The 25,728-nt window shown below is 37.0% G+C and overlaps 1 protein-coding gene across 3 annotated transcripts in view; it reads right to left on the bottom strand.

Annotated features, from left to right (window-relative positions):
- Positions 1–303: 303 nt before the first annotated feature.
- RAB27B (RAB27B, member RAS oncogene family) overlaps positions 304–25,728 on the bottom strand; it is a 185,100-nt gene continuing 159,675 nt past the window's right edge. For 2 of the 3 annotated variants that reach the window (XM_054460512.2, XM_063653705.1), the window contains exons 3-7: positions 18,082–18,253; positions 16,374–16,459; positions 11,279–11,382; positions 7,671–7,794; positions 310–6,566 (exon numbers count right to left, since the gene is read on the bottom strand). In XM_054460512.2, coding sequence (XP_054316487.1) covers positions 6,377–6,566; positions 7,671–7,794; positions 11,279–11,382; positions 16,374–16,459; positions 18,082–18,234 — 657 coding nt within the window. In that variant the 5' untranslated portion in view covers positions 18,235–18,253 and the 3' untranslated portion in view covers positions 310–6,376. Of the gene's footprint in view, positions 6,567–7,670; positions 7,795–11,278; positions 11,383–16,373; positions 16,460–18,081; positions 18,254–25,728 lie in introns of all 3 variants that reach the window. The other variant, XM_054460510.2, reaches the window with a different exon arrangement.

The raw sequence follows: 25,728 nt of genomic DNA, 5'->3' as shown, positions 1-25,728 counted from the left end.
TAATACGTGGAAGTGCTTATGTACTAGGGAACACTTCAACATGTTAATTGCTAAGTTTAATAAATGTTTCCTTCAAAATTATTTTAAAAATTCACTTCCAAAGCCCAGTCTTTAAATAATTAATGAAAAGTTTGGAGAGGTAAGTAAAAATCACTTTGCTAAGTCCAAATCACTTATTTCCTAGTTGGGAATGGAATCCATTTTTAATGTGATACAAGTTCCATGCTAATACTGGTTTAATGTTCCCCACTCACCATACACTCAACTTCAGCACAGAAATAAAGTTGCTTTGAGTACAGAAAATAATTAATAAAAATGCATTTTTTATTTGAAAAGTGTGCAGCAACAATCACTGAATACAATTCTCAACCATAGTATTCAAACCCAGACACCAAAAAATCATTGGATGCTATGATTTCTGAAGCCACTAGAACTTTGGTACAACAAAATAATGACCTAACAGTGTGCGTCAGGAACCACAGTCTATTAAGGGGCATATAGAATAAAAACTCCATGTTTATAGTTTTAAGTTACATTCATAGCACTAGACAAAACAGATCTATGTAGGAGACAGCCAAAATAATCAAACGTGCTTAGCCTAAAAATAAAGATAATATTACTTGAAGGTAAACTGTTGGGATACAATGAAGCACTTCAGTGTTATATTAGAACATCATCTACTTTTAACACACTAACTAAAGCAGGATAATTTATTTTTTTTTTAAATAATTTCAGATACAATCAGTATCTCTTACAAGGCTGTGGACACAGAAGCCCTATTTGTACATGGAATATTTTGACCAACTTGTAATATACTACCTAGAATTCATTGGTTTCCTTGAAATAAATACAAGATGACATATTTTGTCAGTAATGAGACGTATTAAACATTTTCAATCAAATACAATGACTTCAAGTTGCCTTCCCATTTTCAGTTTTCAATACCTCTACTGTACGAAAATTAGTGTGTTTTCCCTGCTATGATACCTCTTTTTACATCAAGCAGTTTAAATTACAACTGTGGTTTTTTATTAAATTTTAGTTTGTGAATAGTGTCTGTTTATGAAATGGGACATAATTTACAAACCATTTTCTTATACATATCTCCTTTGAGCCTGACACGAACTCTGTGAAGCACATATAAACACACACAGGATTTATAAGCCCTATATGTGGATAAATCACTAAGCTATTTAATGACCTACTCATGGTCCCAAGTTGTTCTTTCTGGCCACTTTCCTTTCTACAACACTAGGTGTTTTCGCAAAGAGCATTTGAAAACAAAATCACCTGGAAAAAGAATAAAGATAAGCATATGTTATTACTTTTCTAGGAACAGAAACCATTTTGATATGCCAACAGACATAAAGACAGAAGCCACTGATTGAATAAGGGATCCATTAAGTTAAGGTCAGACATGCTTGCTCCTACAGAATTTGCTAATAATCCTTGTAGACAAAGTCAGCTGAGGGATGTTAGCCATTACTTCCACAACCAGCTGGAAAGGAACCAGGGAATCCACTTAATGAAAAGATGACTTCTTTGTACATTTTTTTCTCAAAAGATGACAAAATAGTTCCACTATTTTGGCACTAAAGTTTTTGCTTGTTTGTTAGTGATATTTTCTCTATATAGGAAATAAGAAAACGTCTCAACCATAGGCTGTTGATATGAAGAACTCTGCAGGAAAGCATCTTTGTGATGGTACGCCTTGAAAAACTAATCAAGTGCTTTATGAAAATATCATAAACCTAATTTATGGAAAAATTAGATTTATATGCAATAAACAAAATGTCTCTAAGTGTACCACATTTTTATGCCAACAACAAAAGGTTTTTTGTTCAGATATTCTTACTAGTTTAGTTCTAAGGGCATAAACCTCTACTTGGTAGAAGAAAATGGACAAAAAAAAACTATCTGTTACTAGGTTTTTCTTTGTTTGGACTCAAAATCGACCTTTGAAGTCCTTCTCCAGGTTCTGCTATATTTAAGGGCACAATTTAAACAACTTTTAACTCTAATTATCTTTATAGTTCTTGCATGACAATGTCATTGTAGTTGGGTCTCCACCCAGGAATTCTAAGGCAATAAATTTATAAAATTCTCTATATATCCAACCAAAGTTTGTGTCACTTCTACTTTATGAGACAAGCAGCTTCATGGATTTATAAAGCATCGAAATGACACTCATCCCAGATAATAGCCTATATCCATTTTCATGTATAAGAGCTCAACACCTTCCCCAGAAATAAGCTGACATCACCTTGGTCAAATATCCAGAAGAAAATATAGCTCATGGTGAATTCTTAGACAACTTTTGCAAACATAAGCAGCATCTTGGCATCTTAAAAAATGATAAAGCTTTCTCTAAAATATTCAAATACACTAGACTTCTTTTAATGTCTTAAAGCTTGGTAGTAGAGAGGAAAAAACAACTCTTCTATCACTTTGGCAAATACCAGCTCTCAGATCTTCTTTATAAACAGTTGTTATGTATCTTAGGAAACCAGAGACTTGGAATATTATTTCTTTATAGTTGAGTTTTAGATTATAAATCCAAAATCCTTTACGAATGAGGATTTTTCCCTCAAACGTTTGGTGTAATATGCAATGAGGAAAGAATTGTGTGCACTTTTTAAATGAAGAGAGATGCAGAACAATGAACAACCTGTTTCACGAACACAAGGTTATACACTACGATTAACTCACCACTGCACCAGTTGCACAATATTGCTTCTCTTTCTAACTGCTGCACTCACTCCACTGGTGAAGAGATAGACAGGCTTCATCAAATTTGTTGATTCCCAGTGTACTCAATTTGCAGCTTAAAGAACATCATATTGTGGCTACTAAATTATTTTTAATGTACTCATGTCCTCCTCTATGGCAAGCGTCTCTTTCTTACAAAGGGGACAAGAAAAGATTGATTAAAACTCTTCCCTGGTTCATCTACCTGTACAGGCTGGCAAAGAACAATTTATAGTAGAAGGATGACAAAGACACCTATCTGGTTAAAAGCAACAGATAAAATGTTTACTTTAGAAATAGCTGGTTTTGAATATTTTACAGGGCGATAATAGGAAAATGATAGCAAATTGGATAAAGTGGTAACTTGCAAGAGTTTTAAAACTCTTACAGAGAGACCCACAGGCTCAACTCTTGGCGTTTAGTATTTTCTATGCCAAGCCTTGACTTCTTATCATTATCAGACCAAGACAAACATTATGTTCTCTGGATTATTTTTGATACATTTTTCAAAGGATCTTTCTTTTTCTACCCTAAAAGGTAAGCTTGTACCTAATCACAGCTAAGAGTCTCAGGTAATGCCAACTTCATAAGAAGTAAGTGAGGAGACCAAGAGAAGGTGGTTAAACTCTCCAGATTCCAATAAAGTCCTTGCATCCGTTGCTGATAATATCAGATCTTTAGCTGTGTTAGTGTCTCTGTGAGGTCTTCCTATGATATAACATTGTAGGAAATGAGCTATGTGGTTGGAGACAAATTTGGTCACAGAGGTATCTGAGGCACCGAGTTAGAGCAATGTAAACATCAAACCAGTGAAAATACTCCAGAAATGGTTTCTATATCAGAAAAGAGCTTCATGTACATTTTCAACATTTCTCCTAAATACAATATGTTTTACTAAAGCATTGGGAGATGCTTAGTAACAGAACATATCTTGGCTAAAATTACATGCTGTTGTGGGGTAAATTAGGGGATTTGGAAATCTTTAAAGTAGTCTGTATACTTTATGTCACCAGATCAATTTGAAATTGTAGAATGAATTATACAGAACTATTAATCCTGAAATAATGAAAGAAGGAATTTCTAATAATGATTACATAGAATCTGGGGTCAGATGTCAAACTTTATGGAGAAAATTTCTTTTAGATCAAGCATTTATTTATAAGTAGAACAATATTTTAAATCAATTTTGTCACTTCTCATTCCTCTTGAAATTATTACCCAATAATTGTTATTTTTACAGGAATAGTCTTGCAATTATGGGCATCATCAGCCTCTGTTTCATGCTACAGCTATCAAATAATGATCTTAAAACAGACCCTGAAAAAACACTCATTAAATAACTGACGGTGACAGAATCTTGGCATAAGTAAATCAATTATATAACTGAAAATGAATAGAAACAAAAAAACATATCAAAACAGAATACTTTTAGAGTTTTATAAAGGCTTCACATTCCCTATTAAGGAAATGCAGGGGACATTACAATTTGAATTCAAAGAAAAAGTTGATATAATGACCACAAAAGTTCACCAAAATTTGCCACAGCAGTGGCAATATAACTTGTTCCTGCTCACTTTCCTTCCAGAAGAAACATCTTAAATGTTAGCTTACAGTTTTCTATCTTCATGGCACAGGCATTGAGATAATGAAGAGCATCCCAGAGGAAACGCCATGGGAGGGAATACCCAGCCACAACCCATCTTAGAACCTGTTGTGATGCTGCAGAAATCAGAGGAGCTGGCCAGTTAATGCTGAGAATTTCATCAGGGGCTAACAGCATGAAAGCTTTCAAATTATTAATATTTTGATTCATGGCACATTTATGGGTCTAGTCCATCCTAAGGACATTATAAAGAGACATTTCCTTGGATCTGTCTGTGTTTCTGAAACTGATTCAGTGCCATATAGAAGTTCATAGAGGGAAGCTGAATGATGGACTGGGATTGTTAGGGTCTTCAATGTGTATAACTTCACAAAAAATATGCACAGAGTATGAAAAAAGTAGGTTTGATTGGAAAAAATTCATACGACGAGGAAACAGCCTGTCAAAAAATCATATGCTCATAACTAAAAAAAAAAGAAAGTATATTGTCTTTGTTATTTGGTAAAATTGACTGAAATAATATTTTGATAGGAATGGCTTGTGTTTATCAGAAACTAAGATTAAAAATTAATGTAATGTTAGTTTAGACACAAGAACAGAATAGGCCAATGAAAAATAATTTTGTTATTATTTTTTAGAAAGAAAAGGAAGCTTTACATTAAAAAAAAAAATACTGGCCAGTTTTTTGGTGAGATAAGATAGAGGTCCTTCCTCACCCAGTCCCTCCAATACAGCTCAACTATAGGTGTCCTGCCTTTGGCAAAATCATATTGTAATACAGAATCAGGTATTATCAATTTTTATGTGATTAATGACATGAAAATTCAGAGTGACCATAGAATTGATCCATAATTGTTCCAAAGTTATTGATCAACAAAGTAACACACCTGCATTTCTGCAATTGATTCAAAGTCAGGAATGGGTGAGATTTGGAGGGAAGAAATATGATTCCAGTACTTTTGTAAACTAAAAGGAAACCTGCAATAATTGTCACTTTTTATTTCATATCACCATCATATTTTATCTAAAAAAAATTCAAGGCTAGTTTTCCTTGACTGCATTTTAAAAGAGATTTAATAAACCGTAACTGTTAATTACTCCTTGTGACTATTTTATCAACATGTGCTAAGAAAAAATGAAATGTGAAGCTGAACACCAAACCGATTTCTAAAATTTTGTTTGAAATGGAAACCTCTGGAGTTCTCTTAATTCCAACTGATAATGTCAGCTCCTAACTGGCTTGAGTAAAATTTGGCTAAGTAACCCTTCCAGACATCTCTAACAGATACATTGAATTTCAGCTGTACAAATGCCAATTTCTCATACTTTCATTTTTTTCCCAGGGTATTTATCTTGTACTTTGTCATTTACAGTCCTGTTCTTATCAATGTGCTATTTATTAAGAATATAAAGACGGCATTATGACACTATCTCCTGCATTTTAACAGAAGTGTGACATTTACCTATTTGTAACCTTATCAGTAATTTATTCATTCTAGTACAGCTTATTGGGTGTACATAGTATATCATTCTTAATTAGCCAAATAGAATTCTTCATTGTGTATCCATTTTTAGCTAGTACGTTTTCCCCAATGCAAATCTAAAAGTACGCATCTGACTCAATATAAGAAGTAAATCCAATATTTTAGAAATTCTTCTGTGTTCTCCCTTTAGTGCCCACCCTTTTCTTCAATGTGACAGGTAACTTGTTCTTATTTAAAACTCACTGATATTTCTTCTTGTATATCGTCTTATATACTTTCTCTATAAGATAAACAAATTGAGTATCCATGATGATGAGATCACATTGGGAAATCTTTGATCATGTTTGAAAGGGCCTCAGGGATAACCAGTCAATTCTTTTGAACACTGTTGACTATTCTGGTTTCTTAAAATAGATTTTCTGGCAGAAAAAGAAAGACATGCCATTGTGCATGGTTTACTCAACAACAATTATGTGGTTTGTCATTGTTTTTAAAAGTAATATTTTGGTGGGGTTCTTGATGTTCAGTTTCTATGTAGAGTCTAGCAGACACATTTCTTCTCTGGTGGCTTTTCCCCATCCAACTTTCCAGAATTTCCACCATTGACAGTATCAGGGATTTGTGTCTTCTCCACACACTGTTCCATTCGCTTCATGATTAAGTCCAAAAGGGTTTCTACAGCTTTCTCCACATTCTGTCCAGTTGCTGCACTTGTTTCAAAATATGGTATGCTAGCATAGAAAGGATGGCAAATATTTTTGAGAGGAAGAAATCAGAACAGATACAGCAAGATGTACAAGTGAATCACACATGCAAAAACGGCTGGCTGAGAGATTGTGAAATAATTATGGTTGTGCTGGCTAAGTTGGAAAGCATCCTTGTTTTTTCCTCAGTGAGTAAAAATTGGTGAGCTGCTCTTTAGTATGATTATAACCAGTTTTATGGGCAAGGAAATTGACACAAGAGGTAGTCAGGAAGTTGAAGCCAAGGCATTATCACTGTTTAAAAAAATTAGGAGGGGAAAAATACCCTCTGATCAATAAAACTACTGACCAACATTACTATTAAAATACTGCTTCCCTTCCACTCAATTATCTGGAAATCTGCTTTAAAAGATAGGTATGCATTGAATAAGGATATTTGTGTGAATACAGTCAATGGTTATTTGGATTTAAAAGTTTCAAGAAGACGTGTAAATTGTACAGCCTGCAGGGAGAATTCTTCCATAAAAAATTGGCAGATATGATAAAACTACTTTAAATTTAAAAAATAATGACAGATTCTGCCACGGAAGTCAATTTACAATTACATGGGGTGTTGTTTCTGTTTTTTTTTTTAAGCTGCCATTCAAGCTCAGCTGGGATAAAGACCACATTTTCATACCCATGTCAGGGATTATTTCTTGGAGTTTTACATCTATTGATTGAGAGGCAGAAGAATACAGTGTTTAAGAGCATGAGCTTCGATCTCAGACTGCCTGGATTGAGTTTAAGCTCTGCCTCTCACTAACAGCGTGGGGTGGCCTTCCATCAGTTACTTAATCTCTCTGTGATTCAATTCTTATATATAAAATGAGATAACTCTAGTTATGATGGGTTAAAATGAGTTAATGTCTAGGAACTGTTGCTAGCACATTATAGGTATACAGTAAATGTTAGGTGCTCTTATTATTAAGTAATTCATTAATACATGACATATATCTCTCTGAAAGATCTTTTTAATCCACATGCTGTTCTTGGTTAAGCGGATTTCTTCTAATATCAATCTAATGTCTCTGCTCCATTTGTTGAACAGCAGTGTGCAAGTCACATGCCATCTCAGTGTAACCGACTTACCCATATTTGTCAGCCAGTTCCCGAGCTTGCCGTTCATTGACTTCCCTCTGTTCTGATAGGTCTGCCTTGTTGCCAATTAATACTATATCTGGATTTTCACAATAAGCATTTGCTTGCAGTTGGCCTTGAAAAGAAAGCAGATGGAACCAGCAAGTTATTGATAAGTAAGTGATGTCAAATGACTGCTCTTATTCCAGATTCCTGATCTAATTGCTTATCTCCAGTTTGGTTGCTTACTAGTTATATTGGCCAAGTTACTTCCTGTTCGCAGTCACAATGTGCTTACTGTAAAACGGAGATAACACCTTACAAATTGCAGATTATGAAGGGGACTAATAATATATATGAAACACCTGTATCAATACCCAACATTTAGTAAATGTTAGGTGCTTTTATTATTAAGTAATTCATTAATACATCACATGTATTCCTTTGGAAGATCTTTTTAATCCATGTGCTGTTCTTGCTTAAGGAGATTTCTTCTAATTATATATGAAGCACCTGTGTCAATACCAAATATTTAGTAAATGTTAGGTGCTTTTATTATTAAGTAATTCATTAAAACATCACATATATTCCTCTGGAAGATCTTTTCAATCCATGTGCTATTCTTGGTTAAGGGGATTTCTTCTAATAATACATATCAAGTTGCTAGCACATAGTAAGTATTCAGTAAATATGGAATACATCTGGGGAAATGCTCCCTGAGATGGCCATAACTGCTTCACACCATTTGTTCCTCAAATATAGATGGAGGTAAATAGAACATGATTTTTAAGTGGGTAAATTTGCTTTTTCCTTTAGGAAGTTGCTACCTTTCCTTTCCCTAACCTCTGAAGTGATGATCTATAGTGTGGAACATTTTTTAATCACTACAAATTCATGTAGAAACAATTTTAAGACAAGTAATTTGTTTTTCTCTTTTCTCCAAAAAACACTATGTGTAGGGGGAGGGGGGAGGAGAGAGAGAGAGGAGGAAGGAAGGGAGGGAGGGAAGGAAGGAAGGAAAGAAGGGAGGGAGGGAGGGAGGGAGAGTTGGGGCAGGGAGGGCAGGGCAGGGCAGGAAGGAAATGGTAAGAAAAAAAGGGAAAAAAATATAATAAACCTGTCAAGCTGTGTTTTTGAGGTTACAGAGGCTGCTCTAATATCTATCATAAGGCATGCTGTGTGCTACCTTGCTGAGACTAGAGGAAGAAGACAAAGAAAGGCTTACCCTGTAACACCAATTACTTGGGTGTTAAAAATTAAAGTGTTATTAGGCATGACAATTAATTATCTTAAATCTCAGCAATATCCTTCTGGAGACGTTTAAAAACAAGGGAGACTCTCATCTGCCTTTAAAAAGGATAAACAAACCATTCTCTGAAAGAATTTAATAAGCTTATTATCTCCTTGTCTCCTCAGAATCTAATGCTACCACCAAAATTTGTGTAAGGAAATACAGTATTAAATGGAAATAAAGGACAGGTCCTAAGATAAACATTCACTTGGAGAAGCAATTATGAAAGTCAGAATTTGTTTCCCCATTAGTTACAAGGTTATTGAACCCACACTGAGAGTGGTTCTATGTAATTATTATATATAATCATGAATTATATATAAAATATGTTATCAATTTTGCATAATATGTAGTGATAAGAAATATATCTATTTTGAGCATCTACTCTGTTCCAGGCACTCACCCAGGTATGGCATATTGCATTCAAATAAAATGGAAAAGTCTACACTTTCATAAGAGCTTACATTCTCGTGGTAGAAAGCATCAAAAACACAAGCAAACCAAAAATACATCACATCAAGTCAAGTGATGGCTGGGACTGAATGAACTCTAAAGTGTGTTAAGGGGATAGAGTGATGAGTACTATTTCAGATGGGGTGGTCAGTCAAGAGACAAATAAGGTTTGGGTAAAACTTGAAGTGGGTGTAGAAGTGATATGGTTTGGATCTGTGCCTCACGTTGAAATATAATCCCCAGTGTGGGAGGTGGGGCCTAGTGGGAGGCAATTGGATCCTGGGGGAGTATTTCTCATGAATGGTCTAGCACCATCCCCTATTGCTGTTCTCATGATAGTGAGTTCTCATGAGGTCTGGTTACTTAGAAGTGTGTGGCACATCCCCCTTTGCTCACTTGCTGCTCCTGCCATGTCAGATGTGCCTGCTCCCCCTTCACCTTCCCCATGATTGTAAGTTTCCTGAGTCCTCCCCAGAAGCCAAGCAGATGCCAGCAACATGCTTCCCATACAGCCTGCAGAACTGTGAGCCAATTAAACCTCTTTTCTTTATAAATTACCCAGTCTCAGGAATTTCTTTACAGCAATGCAAGAATGAACTAACACAACAAGTAAACCAAAAAATACATAACACATTATCAGGTGAGGGTCATGACCTATAAAGAGTGTTGAGGGGATACAGAGTGATGAGTACTATTTTAGATGGAGTGGTCAGTCAAGAGATAAATAAAGTTTGGCCAGAACTTGAAGGGAATGAAGAAACTGGCACAGGGCTGTAAATGGGAGAAGAGAAAACAAGATAAAGGAAATGGCAAGCTTTTCATATTGGGAATAGCATGTGAGCCAGTTTGGCTGAAGGCTAGTGAGCGGGGCCCAAGTAAGAGGGAATTATGGAGGAAGCCCAGACATCATCACAGTGACCTTGTAGGTAAGTGAAGGACTCTGGATTTCATTCCGGATAAGATGGAAAGTTACAGAAGGACTTTGAGCAGGAAAATATCATGATCTAGTTTTTAAAAAATACAACTCTAGCTACAGATGGCCCAGACAAATCTGGAAATGATAAGAGCAGCCCCATAGGACGACTCAGCTGTCCTGCTACTTGTATATCCTGCTAGGATCAAAATTCTTATTTGTAATAAAAAATACAAATGAAATATGCCCTTTATTATGACATCAAGTAAAACATAAAGGAAAATTCCAATACTTCTCTCCTGTGTTGATGTATGTCAATATGACTTTAGTAATTGATCAGGCAACATTTCAATTTGTACTATATCGAAGTTTCCACAGGGGCTGGAGATTTGTATTTACATGGTTTCCTCACATTTGAACCCTTTTTTAAAAGAAAAATTCCCAAGCGAGCTGACTGACTGACACACTGTGCTGTGCCTCACCTTATCATCATGCGACTGGTCTGCTCTGGTTTCACGCCTAATTAACCCACTAGTGTTTAACACACCTTAAGTGCCAGTGTCCCCTCAGAAAATACTGCCGATTTTCCCTGTAATCTCTCCAGGTCAAATGTAGTAGCTCACTTAGTTTTAAGAAGTCCTTCAAGACTTACTGGAAAAGTGGAATTAATGGCCTTTCAATGACAATAATAAAGATCTTAAATACAAGTGGTGATAAAGCCACATAGGCTTCCTCTAAAAATATCAATTTTTAGATATTTAGAAAATACAATTCCAAGCTACCTAGGGTGGTCCACATAAAGGCCACCACTTCGAAGGTGACACAGTGGCACAGGCAACACTAAACTCATGACTTTGAAAGTTAATCTGTGGTACCCAATCTGGTTTCATCTTGCAAGACCAACAAGCACCTAGGGCAGTTGGGTCCCAAAGCGGCCAATGCACATTACTCAGTCCCACTTACTCATCCAGTTTCTGACATTTAAGAAGCTCTGTTGACTGGTGAGGTCAAACATTAATAAGAAGCCCATGGCGTCTCTGAAAAATGCAGTGGTGAGACTCCGGAACCTGCCGAGGAAACACAGTGGGTAGTTCTGAAAGTTAGTCCACATATCTTTGACAACAACACAAACAACAGTTTCCCTTTCAGGTATGAATTCTCCGTGACTGGCCCTTACGGAATATCTTAGGGAAGTGGGAACGTGGGCAGAGAAATTGCTGAAGAACCGAGAGAGAAGATTTGGTTGTAGATTTTTTTTTTTTTTAAGACCACTTCCTGGCTTTCTGATCTCACAGCACTTTACACACACAGTTTGTAACATTCAATCATGGATTTGCTTACACAGCTTCTTGGAATCTTTTTGGCTTATGGGCATTTTGTGGTCCACAATTAAAATGTAAAGCACTTTAGAGTGGGGACTTTAACTTATACTTTCCATCTTTCTTGTCTGTGCCCAGAAGAAAGCTTGGCACACAGTAGCCTGAAAATGAATGCCTGTGATGATATGAAGGAAACCACAACTTGTTAGCTACAGGAATTGGAATTCTTTTGTAAGGAAGAATATTGATGACAAAACTCTTTTCAAAAAGCACTGTTTGGGGGTAAAACTGAGCTTCAGGTTGGCGTCTAGGATTCACGAGGAAATGGAAGATGATTGGAGGACTGAGTGGGGGTCAGGACAGAAAAGAGACATAGTCATTGGGGAAAGAAGGAAAGAACTCTCATTTCTAATGAGGATTTTAGAGAATTTGCTCTTTCGTGTGCAATGCAAAGTTCTTCCCTGCCTGGTCAGCTTTCCATGCCCCCACCCCTGAACCCAGCCACCATCAACCATCTTTAGTGAAGTTAAAGATGTGCTGAGATTCACTTCAATATGAGCAATGGGCAAAACCAGAGACCACATATAGGGACCAGAGAAGGTTTTGAATTTGGCAATGGGTTTTTAGAAAGGCACATAACTTTGAACTAGAGATATCACTTCCTATCCTAAATGTTCTTCTAATTTTTGGTCTCCTATTTTAGCCTATTTGTAGATCCTTTTTGTTGGTTTCCTCAGAGGTCTATTCTTGACCCCTCTCACTCTATATACATTGACTGGATAATCTTATCCACTTCCCTGGCTCACTTGTAGCCTGTGTGTTGAGAAGCCCAAAATTAGAGATCTAGAGGTTCCCTGCCTTTCACATTAGATGCTTAATTACTTGTTGGATACTTCCACCTGGAGGAAACTCAGGCATCTCCAACTTCATACATCCAAAACCAAACTGGCCACTCTTCCTAATTTCTTTTTCTGTTTATGACATCACCATCCTTCTGGTTGCCACGATCCCTTCCTCCTTCACCTCATGTCTACAGTTAACACATATCTTTTCACCTTCTCATTTCTGGCCATCTACTCTGCCACTACTCTACTTCCAAACCCATTCTCTCTCACCTGGACAACTTCAACAGCTTTCTCATTAGGCTTCCTGTGTCCAGTTTTGTTTGGGACCCTACTCCTATCATCACTCCATTTCTTCCCATAGATTGTATCAATGCTCTACTAACAATATTTTAATGATTAGACATCACTCGTAAGCTAATGCACAAACTCCTTACAAAGCTGGCAAGGCTCTGGAGGAAGTGATCTTTGTTCATCTATCCAGCTTCAATCCCTTTGACTACCCACAGACATGCTGATCTTCTTTTAGTTCTTAGAAAGTTCACTCTGCTCCCCTGGGCTTTCACACATGCTGGTCTTTCTGTGGGTTACTTTGTCTTAGTGCTTCCTTTTCTTCCTACCCCTTCGTTGAGCCTGGATAGCACTCACTCATACATTGTGCATGAGCAAATACATAATGGTATCAGAGGAAATATCACTTCCCCAAGGGGCCTTCCTAACACTGCATGTGGGCTATGGGCTCCTCCTGGTGGGCCTGCCTATGTCTTTGTTTTCCTGTTAGTATCCTAAGGCTCCACTGCAATTGTTTATTCATCCAAATTCTACCCTAGACTGTAAGCTCCAAGGGGAAGGGAGCTGTGTTTCTAACTTGCTATCCATCATATTTTCATGGCTCAGAACATGGTATTTGCTCACTAAATATTTGTGAAGTTAAACAGTGCAAGCGAAAGAAAGAAACAGTAAAAGATATACAATTATTAAATATTTTAAATGACTGCAACAGAGAATGATACTTTTCATACCAAAAGATGGGAGAAGAGATATTTTCATTGCTATTTATTTCCAAAGTAGGATTTGTTTGTAGGGCATCATCATGATCTAAAAATGTAGAGCAAAAATACCAAAAAAATTTATTCAATTTTTTCTTGTGGATTTGTTTCTACCACTCCTTGGAAGCCCACAGAGATTATAGTGCTTTGATTGAATAGTTCTCCCTCTTTGGAAACTAGCTGTACCCACAAAATTGTCTCCTACTCGACCATAATTGTGTCATGCCAGGAAAACTGCTCTTTGTTCTCTCCTTAAGTGTGTGTGTCTCATTTGAGGACAAAACTGTGTGTTATTCCCTCTCATTGCCCAGAGCGTATGACAAAGTTACTCAAAAACATGCTTGCCATAGTGATCTGATTAGGGCAAACAATTTCTCCTCCACAGCAGCATGGATAGGACATGCTTGTTCCAGAGCAGTGACAGACATCCTGCTCTATTCTATCCAGTATCTTTGATATCCCCCATTTCCCCCACGGGGAGACAAGTAATTCATTTCCAGCCTCCCCCACCCATCTCATTCTGTCTATTGAGTCAGCAGGGTGGAGGAACCAGTGAAACCATGTTCCAAAGAGTTAAAGAAACCAATGATGAACAGAAATTGAGTTTGCAGGATGGCAGATAAAGAAGGAAATAACTTGCTGAAACACTGAAACTCCGTCTGCTTATGAGATAAGAGAACTGGCTGAAATCGACTGGAACCAATATGGCCGACTGGAATCTGTACAGAATGAGCTTGCTAATGTCACAGCCTGAATTTCTACCACGTTTCATACTAACTCCCCTTGAATTTCCACATGTGACCCCTGAGATAGAATGCAGGGATATGTGCCCATGTCCAAGGACTTTCCAGCCCTCCCCTTTAGAACCCACCCCTGCCACAACCTTTTCTAATAAAAATACTACTTCAAAAAGCCAGAACAAAAAGACAGATTTGAGCTTGACCCTCCTGTCTCCCTGCAAGTCGATTTGCAATAAAACCTTTCTTTTTCTCAAAATCCAGTGTCATAGTATTGGCTTCTAGCGCATTGAGCGATGAGCCCCTTTTGCTCCAGAACACTAGGATCATAGAAGAAACAGACCCCAAAGCCACATTATCACTCCTCCCCTTCACTGGGAATGAAGTCTGTGCCCTGTATCCTTTAAGTTTCCTTAAGGGCAACTTAAAGGAAGTTTTCCTTAAGGAAACTTAAAGGAAACTTAACTTCCTTTAAGGGCAACTTAAAGGAAACTTAACTTCCTTTAAGGGCAACTTAAAGGAAGTTTTCCTTAAGAACAACTTAAAGGAAGTTTTCTCTTCCTTCTCATGATGTGACTTCTATCAATACCCATTATCTTACATGGATTGCACAGCCAGATGTCCTTAGGCACAGGGCTGAGGTGTGAGGCATTGTTTATCTTGTTGCTTAGTTACACCTTATATATACACAGAATGCAAAATTCTCAAGCGATGAATAACCCAAGTGTTCTGAAGGCTGCCCTGAGTATTCCCCATTTCCCCCATAGAGCAGCTGCCTTCAGGGGACAGACAGAGAAGGCTGCCATCATGCAAGGCTGACATATCATGTGCGAGGACATATGGGAACCACATTTTCTCATATTACTTCTTCAAAAATGAATTAAAGTGCTCTATAAAACATACATCTTTGTGACAACAAAACTGACATATGAACAGAGATTCTCGTGAGGAATGGCTTCAGAGGAACCAGCAGTGTTGAAGGGTGTGTGTAAATGGAATTCACAGTCAAAAAAGCTAACAGAGAGGGCCCAGCACCTCTCCTGGCGTTTACACTCGCTGAAAGCGAGAACGCTTTGGATGCATTTCAAAGACGGAAGTGTTTACAAGCATAAGCATTCTAAGACATACGATGCAGGATTTGGAGGTATGTGCCTTCTAAATATCCTCTCTGCCAATTTTTTGCCACTTTTAATTTAATCTAATATTGAAAAGCTTCATTAGCTTGGGGTCTTTTGCACTTTGAAATTTTGGATCCTTTTTTTTTTTCATCTAACAATGGAATAGTACCTCCAGCTCTAAGGAATTAACACTACTGTCTACCGAGTATTAGCTTGGACACTGTACCAGAGACAATGCTGGAAAGCCAGGCAAGATCTCCACACCTGTAAAGATGACAATTTTGTTGGAGTGAGAAGGTCCCAAGTGAATCAGTGAACAACAGTTAAAAATACAAATAGAATGTTCATTTCATGACAAGGTGGCATATAATTATTTAGACCTTAAGAGTGAAATAACTGGTGTCTGCAGTAGTTCAGAGGAAAAGTGGGAGTTTGTTTCAGCTGGGATGTTCAGACAGGTTTCATAGAAGAGAGGAAATATGAGCTGGGCCTGGTACAAGGAGAGGATCAGAAAAAGTTGGAAGAGAGTAAAATATTCTGGCTGGAGGGAAATTGTTTATGATCAAAGTCTGAAAGGACAAAGCCAGTTGCATGGCATGGGACAAAGAGGCTGTGTTGAAATAACAGAAAGAGACAAGGAAGATCTTAACATCCTTTCTTCAACTCCCTCTTCAAGTAGCACTTATAACGGTGTTAATTTCAATTAAATTCTGGAGAACATTTTTTTTCTTCTAAAAAGTGCAAAGACAGTGCATAGCAAGAATCTTCAGAGAGATTTTTGAAAGTCTGATTTTTGAAATTCATACCAACTGCACAGTGCTACTGTGATTAATTAATTACAAATCATTTATTTTTATTTCTGGATACAAAGGTCTATTTTGAAACCAGCAGAAGAGTTGCATATTCTTTTTTTTCAAGTTCACATACAGAATTCATTTTAAAGTAAGTTTTTCTAAGCTATGTGTAGCTACAAATAAAGCAATTTACTATTACCGCTCTTGTCCCGCAGTGTCCCAAAGCTGAAGATGCACTTTAAATGCTTTCCCTGAAGATCCATTTGGTCCTTGTGCATTATAAACCTGAAAGATACAATGTTCATTAGTTGAGGTTGCTTTAGACTTTGTCAACACTCAAATTCTTTGGGTTCACTCAGCATGTTTTTTCTCAATTACTATAATCAAAGTTCATAGTGCAGAATAAATATTTGCTTTATTTTTTTCCAGAATTATCACATGTACTCTCACTTTTAAATGTCAAGTGCAAGTATGATTTTCAACACAGTTTAGGCATATTGCAAACTTAAATTAGACACCTTCTGTCATTTCCTCATGAGGCAGCAAACATCAGATTTAGGACCCAAGTTCTAGGTTCAAATACAAACTCTTCATTTAACCTCTTAGAGTCTTATTTTCTTATCTCTAAATTGAGACCCATAACCCCTTCCTGATTTACAGAGTTACTTCAAACTGCAAACTTCAGTGAAATCACAGATGTTAAAGCATTTTTTTTTTTAAACAGTAAAGTGCTTACAAATACCCAAATATCTTTTACTGTGAAATGGACTTTCAAAATGACTTAGCCATGAAATATGCACAGACTTTCTCAATAAGTTGACACAGGACATTTCAAGCCTTTCTTCACTAGTCATTTAGTCAAAGGCTATTTTTAGGTAAGTTTAATTTTTTAAAAAAATTCTGGCCTTTCTATTGTTTAAGCAAAGCCTAAAATATTTAATATTTACTCAGTTCCTTAAGTATAGTTTAGTGAATACGTTTTAAAGGGAAAATTCTGCAAGGACATACACCCAGATACTGGAAAGGAGAGAAGGCAGGAAAACCCTGAATGGGTTGTCAGGGAGTTTGCTAAGCCTACACAACCATGTATTGACTTTCAGATCAGGTCCAGCACATTATAAAAAACCGTGATTCAACTTCCCAGGCAATGGCTTCCAGTTACCATTTCTTTTGTTTTCTTTCCCAATTCTCAAGGAATGAGTAGATTTGTGACATCAACTGGAAGCCACAGCCATCTTGGCAATCAAGAACACCCAGGGTGGCAGTAAATCTGGCCTAGCTTCTGTGCCTATGCTACACATCTCACATGTCACAATATCCTTATTCCTGTCAATAGCGTCTAGCATGGGAGAAGGAAGTGGTTGTGATTCTCACTTAAACTCTCTTATCTTGGAAAATAGCATGATTGGTCTCACATTCTGTTCATAAGAAGTCAGTGATTGATGGCTGAGTCTACACATAAATAAAAATGCAGCAAGAGCTTACAAAGCTCATGTTCCAGATATTTGCCAATCATACTTTTAACTTCTTAAGAGTGTGTAAATGATCACTTGCTCTTATTGAGGACTTTAACTCAGATCAGAGTTAATGTTTTTAAATTCTAATAACTCAAGTTTTGAAAGATTTCTTAAGAATTTGTAGAAAACACACTATGCAAATCAGTAAAATATTGATTTGGGTTGCCTTGTACACTTTGGGAGACAAGAGAGAGTGCCACTTAATACTTTTCTAGGAAAATGTTATTTATAGTTGAAAAGTAGTAAATAATATTCGAAAATAAATTAAAATGACAGGTTATTAATTTCATGTGACAAAAGACAGACTCCAATGCAATAAACATAGCTTCTTGATTCTTATTTTATATAGGGGGATGAGTGACAAGGTTAGCAGTACAATTAAAAACTCACCACACGTTTTTCCCGAAAGTCTATTCCTACTGTAGTGATGAATTTGGGATTGAATTTATTATCTGTGTATCTATAAAGAAATGTTGTCTTCCCCACCCCTGAATCCCCGAGGGCCAGGAGTTTGATCAGATAATCATAGTCTCCATCGGTCATAGTGATGGTCTTGGTCGGTCTGTATAGGAGAGGGAAAACAAGTATGTTTTGATTAAAGTTGATTTTCCTTTGCTTTATATCAAAATACGACATAAATTTAATTTTCAGGGTTAAAAAGTTGAATACCTCTATTCTGCCATATTTGAAATTAACTTGATCAAAGCAGCTTTAGGGGTGAAGGCACATCTAATGTTTTACTCAATGCAAATCTTTTTACCTCATATCACCTAATATGGAAAAATGTGCAAAATATCAATTGCCACAGTGCATTAGTCTGTTCTCATGCTGCTGTAAAGAACTGCCTGAGACTGGATAGTTTATAAAGGAATGAGGTTTGACTCACAGTTCCACATGGCTGGGGAGGCCTCAAGAAACTTACAATCATTGTGGAAGGAATCTCTTCACAGGGTGGCAGGAGACAGAATGAGAGCTGAGCAAAGGGGGAAGCCCCTTATAAAACCATCAGATCTTGTGAGAACTCACTATCATGAAAAAACATGAGCAGCATGAGGATAAATGCCACCAGGATTAAATTACCTCCCACTGGGTCCCTCCCATGAAACATGGGGATTATGGGAACCACAATTCAAGATGACATTTGGGTAGGGACACAGCCAAACCATATCACACAGCAATAGTAGAACTTAATGTAAAAAGTTATAGACTTGTGTTTTAAAACCAGTGCATTTGGGATTAGGAGGATGGTATTAGGAAGAGAAGAGAGTCACAGGGAACAGAAAACCCAGTCCAAGATGATGCAGATATCCTACAGAGAGACATCACTTATAGACAGATAATGGAATAAAAAAGGAGAGGGAAAAGTTTTACATCTATCCAAGCAGGATGAGCCTTCTATATAATCTGTAAACAAATTATTCCTTTTTAATTTAAAACATTTAACAACTGACATGACAAGTTTTAATCCTGTACTGGTAACACTGAGAATACCAGGACATGTATTTGAATGACGCAATTACCTACTTGGTGAAATCTCCACTCTTGAGTTGAGCAAAATAATTTACTGCTCGGTACAACTTTCTGAATCATGGGCTATATTAATTGAAATGGGTTTGTCATATCTCATGTAAAGGAAGGCCTATGAAGATTTTTCTAGAATGCAAAGTTTTATCTCAGTATTATGTGACAGGGAGGAAGACTTCCCCACCTCTGAAGATCCAGAAAACACTGTATTCTTTAAGCATTCTGGGGTAATTAAAATTAAATTTCAACAACAGCCTATTCTATGGGCATGATATGTTAGGCTTTGTGTCCCCACCCAAATCTCATCTTGAATTTTAATCCCCATAATCCCCACATGTCAAGGGAGACCAGGTGGAGGTAATTGAATCATGGGAGTGGTCTCCCCCATGCTGTTCTCATGATAGTGAGTGAGTTCTCATGAGATCTGATGGTTTTATAAGGGGCTCTTCTCCCTTCGCTATCTCTCTCTCTCCTGCTGCCTTGTGAAGAAGGTGACTAGCTTTCCCTTCACCTTCCACCACGATTGTAAGTTTCCTGAAGCCTCCCCAGCCACGCTGAACTGTGAGTCAATTAAACCTCTTTCCTTTATAAATTACCTAGTCTTGGGCAGTTCTCTACAGCAGTATGAAAATGGACTAATAGAGGACATATCTAAAATCATTAGCTAATTCTAATAACTTTTTATGTGTAAAAAATTGGTACATGTACAGGTACAAAAAATTAAAACAATTTTTTTTGTTTTTATATTGTTACTTTAGTCACCAATCAAAACTGAAACCTTTTATGTCTTTGGGTAAATAATGATGCAGACTAGAATGAGGTAGTCATCAAATAATCCAGTATCATTATATCATTTGGAATATTTGCATTGCTTTACATTATACTTTATTATGAATGTATGTTTCTTTCATGAATTAATGCTTTTTGAGGTAGGATGTTTTTAAAGCTGCAAATTCATACTTTTGCTCTAAAGCTTTCCTGCCATATAACACACTTTCTTCACTAGTAGAGCTCTCTGGATGGATTTTTGCTGACCACGGATGTTCTCGTTTTTAAAAAAAAAAAAAAAAAAAAAAGATCTAGACAAAGAATAATCATTTCCCAGGAAGAGATCCATAGCACCCATCAAGACCAGTCTTCCTTAATAAAAGGATACACATGTCTCAATTATTGCCATGAAGTATACACATGTCTCAATTATTCCAACATAGACATTGGAAAATGTCTATATTGTGTGACTGCCTAGAATGAACTGGTTTCTCAGATTCTCCAAAAAAAATTTGTTTCTGGAGAAGACAGGATCTCACTCTGTCGTCTAGGCTAAAGTGCAGTGGCATGATCAGGGCTCACTGCAGCATCGACCTTCCCTGGCTTAGGTGATCCTCCCAACTCAGCCTTCCTGGTAGCTGGGACTACAAACATGCGCCTCCACACCTGGTTATTTTTGTGTGTATTTTTTGTATAAATGGGGTTTTGCTATGTTGCCCCGGCTGGTTTCAAACTCCTGGGCTCAAGCAAATCACCCTTTTCAGCTTCCCAAAGTGCTGGGATTACAGACATGAGCCACCACGCCCAGCCAGGTAAAATATTTTACCAGGACTGTATCATTGAATATGTTGCTGCTCTTATTCTTAGTTGCTGCTCTTAGTCAACCCAAATGGATAGCCAGAGGAGCTTTCTGCTGTAGTATGATTTCCCCCCACACTTAAGGTCTGTTATCACCATCACTCTACCTTTTTCCCTCTTCCCCTAAACTTACTCATGTAAAACTATTTTGGAGGGTGATGTTTGTCATTTCACTAGTAGAATTGGATGAAACTGTTAATTTTCAGAAAAAACAAAGTGCTTAAATTTATTATAAGATATTAGTAACTAAAGCCAAATTCTTCCCTAGGCAAAAGCCTTAATTTTTTGAGCAGAGTTTTTGTGGTGGGGGTGTGAAATTGAAGACACTGGATTCCGTGGCCCCCAGAAAAAATGAAAAGAATAGAGTCAATAAGACACATCTACATACTTTAAAATTTTGCTTAAAGCTAACTGTTTTTTTTTTTTTTTTTTTTAGCAAATGTGTGTGTATGCATGGGTGACAGTCTCAAGAAATGCTAAGTCATGAGCAAATCTAGTTAAATGTCTTCAATACATAGTGTCAGGCCCAAAGATGAAAATTTTAAAAATGGAAGTTCTAGTCTAGCTTCTGACAAGGTCTGAATTTACTTAAAAGTGAAATAAGGATCTGAGAAAATACAACATAATTTTGCAAGGTAGAATGATTAATTGATAAATGAGTCAAATCTTGGTTGTGTTTTTAATTCAAACAAAACAGTGTCTTCATGGACTGCAGTGATCCAAGAAGACTGCAGAGGAAGGAAAATTTGCATTTAACCTTATAGCATGGAGGGGAATTAGACATGAGGAGAGGAGATACAGGACCATGGCATGGGAGATTACTTCCCACTTGTAGAATGAGACTATTACCACTTGCCAACTACACGACCTATCATGTTTTCCTGATTGGCAGCCAGACTGTTCTCTGTCTTTTGTACATAAACCTGCCTGGGGCAATAATGGTGCCACCTCCCAGTCAAAGTCTAATCCAGAGTGAACAATCCAGGCTAACACAAATCATTTCCACTGTGGCCCACATTGCCTCTTTTCTATAAGCGAAGGGTGCTGGACACTTTGTGACATTTAACACAAATTCCACCTGAAATGAATGCAAAGCTTGGCACTGTGGAAAAATCTTTATTTTTCCAATAGGCTATTTGACTATTATTCCAATAGGCTATTAAGCTAGGTATGAGATAGTTCACTTCTAAGCTCCTTTCAAAAATGAATTTTATTTCTTATTTATTATATCACTACTCTCCTTTCTCACTCTATGTCTATCTCTGTCAACACACACACACACACACACACACACATACAGGATTTGGCTCAACTCCTCTTTTTATTATTACGTGATTTTTTTTGAGTCCTAAAATCATATAGCCTCAATATTCTATTGTTGGTTGTTGGCATGGCAAATACAACACCATAAAAAAAAGCCTTGGCAAATTTTCCTAGAACTGGGCTAAAAAAAATGATGTGGGAAGGATCAAAAGGCTGACAAGTTTAACAGTATTGTTTATTCCTGCACAATGACTGATGGTCTTGCTGGTTCTTGGTTCTGTGGATATAAAAGGGAAGAAAAGGCCAGAAGACTGCAGGGTTTCAGGAAATGCATCTCACTTAGTCCTTATCGTGGTGTCACAAGCTGTACCACAAGAACCAGAAGGACTTTTAGACACAGACAAGCCCTTCATGGGAAGGCAAGGGGCTAAAAAGAGTAGGGAAAAGAACTGAAATGTATCACACCCATGAGGCTCTGTTTAATGAAGAGTCGTAAAGGTAAAAAGGAATTCAAGTAATCAGGTGGTCTAGCCCCTCAGTTTTTGGATGAGAAGTCATACACAGAGAAAGAAAATCCAAGATTATTATTATAATTTGAAATACAAATTGTGTTAAAAACAAAGTAGGAATATTTTTATTTTATATGGAAAGGGAATTTTATCCTGGATATATGCAGAAACAGAATTTCCATAGCTAGAATAACTCAAATGAAGTTGCTCATGGATTCACTCTTCCCCACTCTCTCAGCTCCCGCTATTTTTGTTTAATGTAAGTTCCATTAGCACTGAAATCTTTTTTGATCTCTTTTGTCTACTGCTGGATCCACACAGCTCAGCTCAGTGGCTGCCATATAGAAGGATCTCCATACATATTTGTTGAGTGTATAAATTTATTTAAGCTATCTTCAGCCATGCAAATGTCATGATTAATGAAATTAATCTCATGAGCCATTTGTGGAAGTGGTGTCCATCCAAGTGCAAGGACTTGGATTCTCCCTTCTTATCAGTGAGGTAAGTATTTAGATTAAAGACTCACTGTAGTGCTTTCCAGGTCTGGCTTCCTGAGTTCATTTTTCTTTTCTTTTTTTTTCTTTTTTTTTTTTTTAAGACAGAGTTTCACTCTTGTTGCCCAGGCTGGAGTGCAATGGCGCCATCTCAGCTCACCGCAACCTCCACCTCCCGAGTTAAAGCCATTCTCCTGTCTCAGCCTCCTGAGTAGGTGGGATTACAGGCATGCACCACCATGCCTGGCTAATTTTGCATTTTTAGTAGAGATGGGGTTTCTCCATTTTGGTCAGGCTGGTCTCGAACTCCTAACCTCAGGTGATCCGCCCGCCTCGGCCTCCCAAAGTGCTGGGATTATAGGCATGAGCCACTGTGCCTGGCCCCTGAGTTCATTTTTCTATCTTAAGTTTGCACAAGAGTACAAAACCTTCTCAAAATAGAATATATATTCAGAGGAATAGTTTCAAATGACATGAGAAAAGGCAAAGCACAGAGAAACTGCACTTGAAAGTAAAATTTGTGCTAGCAGAGAACACATAAAGCTGTCAGTTGAATAGGTCAGGGCTCAGAGAACTGGGCTCCTCCGTATAAGCATCCATTTGCCATCTAACATACCCTCATCACCACCTCTTACTTGCATGGCATTTTGCATGGCTCTGAGGATATACTCCTTGCTCGCCAGTGGGGAGCTTGGCAAATGCTACAGTTGCTGTAGCATTTGTGTGTTGATGGCTACTCCACATTTGGAATTACCCACACAAACTTTGGTGCTCTTTGCCAGTCTACTGGATAACAGTCTCAAGAATGCCTTGACAAGCTATGAACCTGTGACTTTAACGTATTAAATTAACAGAAACCAACTTAATGTTTCTTTTTTTTTTTTTTTTTTGAGACGGAGTCTTGCTCTGTCGCCCAGGCTGGAGTGCAGTGGCCCAATCAAGGCTCACTGCAGGCTCTGCCTCCCAGGTTCATGCCATTCTCCTGCCTCAGTCTCCCAAGTAGTTGGGACTACAGGTGCCCGCCACCACGCCTGGCTAATTTTTTGTATTTTTAGTAGAGACGGAGTTTCACAGTGTTAGCCAGGATGGTCTCGATCTCCTGACCTCGTGATCCTCCTGCCTCGGCAACTTAGTATTCTTAAGACACTTTGGAAAGCTCAAAATAGTAGGCAGATAAGGTATCAGCGATATTTCTTTGCATTCCATGTACAGAGTTTCAGTAAAATAAAGCTGTCAAGCACAAGATAAGCAGATGTTTTATATTTCCTCATTTATCTTTGTTGGATTGGGTTATGTCAGGCTTTAGTAGGTACATTTTCAGATCTGGAACTCTCACAGCAAGCACTTCACTGTCTGAATGATAGCCTCAGGGTGGTTCCCACTAATTGACTATGAAATATTCGTTCCCGTAACCACATTTATGTCCTGAAGGTTAGAATTAAACTATGGGTGGCTAAAGTACTCTAAGGACCTGCAGACTACCAACAAAACAGAAGGCACATTTCTGAGGGAAGGGGAAGTTTCTTTAGTGTATTCTTTTAGCATTTTGTTCTATTAGGAAAGCAGTTAATTTTTATTTCAACTCTTCTTAAAGACTATTTAGAATTAATTGATGAATGCCCATATGAAAAGTTTCAGATCAAATTGCAAATATAAATTAACATCAGCCAAAAAATTACTTTTTCTCTAAATAACATATTTGCCTTTGGCTTAGTTTAGTTGCATCTTTTGAAACTATATGAACATTCTTTCACTTTTTATTGTGGAAAATTTCAAACATATACTAAATTTGAGAGAATAGTATAATCAATCACTCAGCTTCTAAATTATCAATATACGGCCATTCTTCTTTGATCTGCCCTATAACTCTCCACCTACCAGATTATTTTGAAGCAAATGTCAGACATCATAATGTTTTTTCATAAATAATTCAATACATATCTGTAGAATAAGATCTCTCAACCTTACCACAATTGGCATGGTGTGTATCTATACAGAAGGTTCTTAAGTTGGCTTTTTAAGAATCAGATAGGTCTGAAATCATGTGTTAATGATGTTTTAACCTATATTTCACTTACAACAAATCAAAGTCAAATATGTTTTCATATGTTTAATGGTTTTTCAATTTATTATTTTGAATTTTCTAGATGTACAATCATATCCTTTCTTAATAGAGCTTTAGGTCTTCCTCTCAAATTCTTATGCTTCTATTTGTTTTTTCTTATCCACTTTCACTGGCCAATACCTCTATTATAAAATTAAAGAGTAGCAGTGGGGATTAGACTTCTTTGTTTCTGATTTTAATTGAAAATTTTTTTAGTGTTTTCCCATTAAGCAACATGCTGGCTGCTTTTAACATGAGTAGATATTAAATTTGTCGATTGCACTTTCTTCCTCTATTGAGATGATCTTCTGATTTTTCTCCTTAGCTGGATTTTAATAGATTTCCTTATGTAGAATCATCTTTACATTTCTGAAATAAATTTTACTTGTTCATGATGTATCATTTTTAATGTGCTGTTGGGTTCTGTTTCTTATATTTTATCTAATTTTAAAAATTGGTATTCATAAGTAAAATTTGTCTTGTTTTTGAAACAATCTTTGGTTTTGACCTTTGCATT

The sequence above is a fragment of the Pongo pygmaeus genome, chromosome 17, assembly GCF_028885625.2.
Source record: "Pongo pygmaeus isolate AG05252 chromosome 17, NHGRI_mPonPyg2-v2.0_pri, whole genome shotgun sequence".
Classification (NCBI taxonomy): Eukaryota; Metazoa; Chordata; class Mammalia; order Primates; family Hominidae; genus Pongo; species Pongo pygmaeus.
This window is presented reverse-complemented; position numbering and strand designations above follow the sequence as displayed.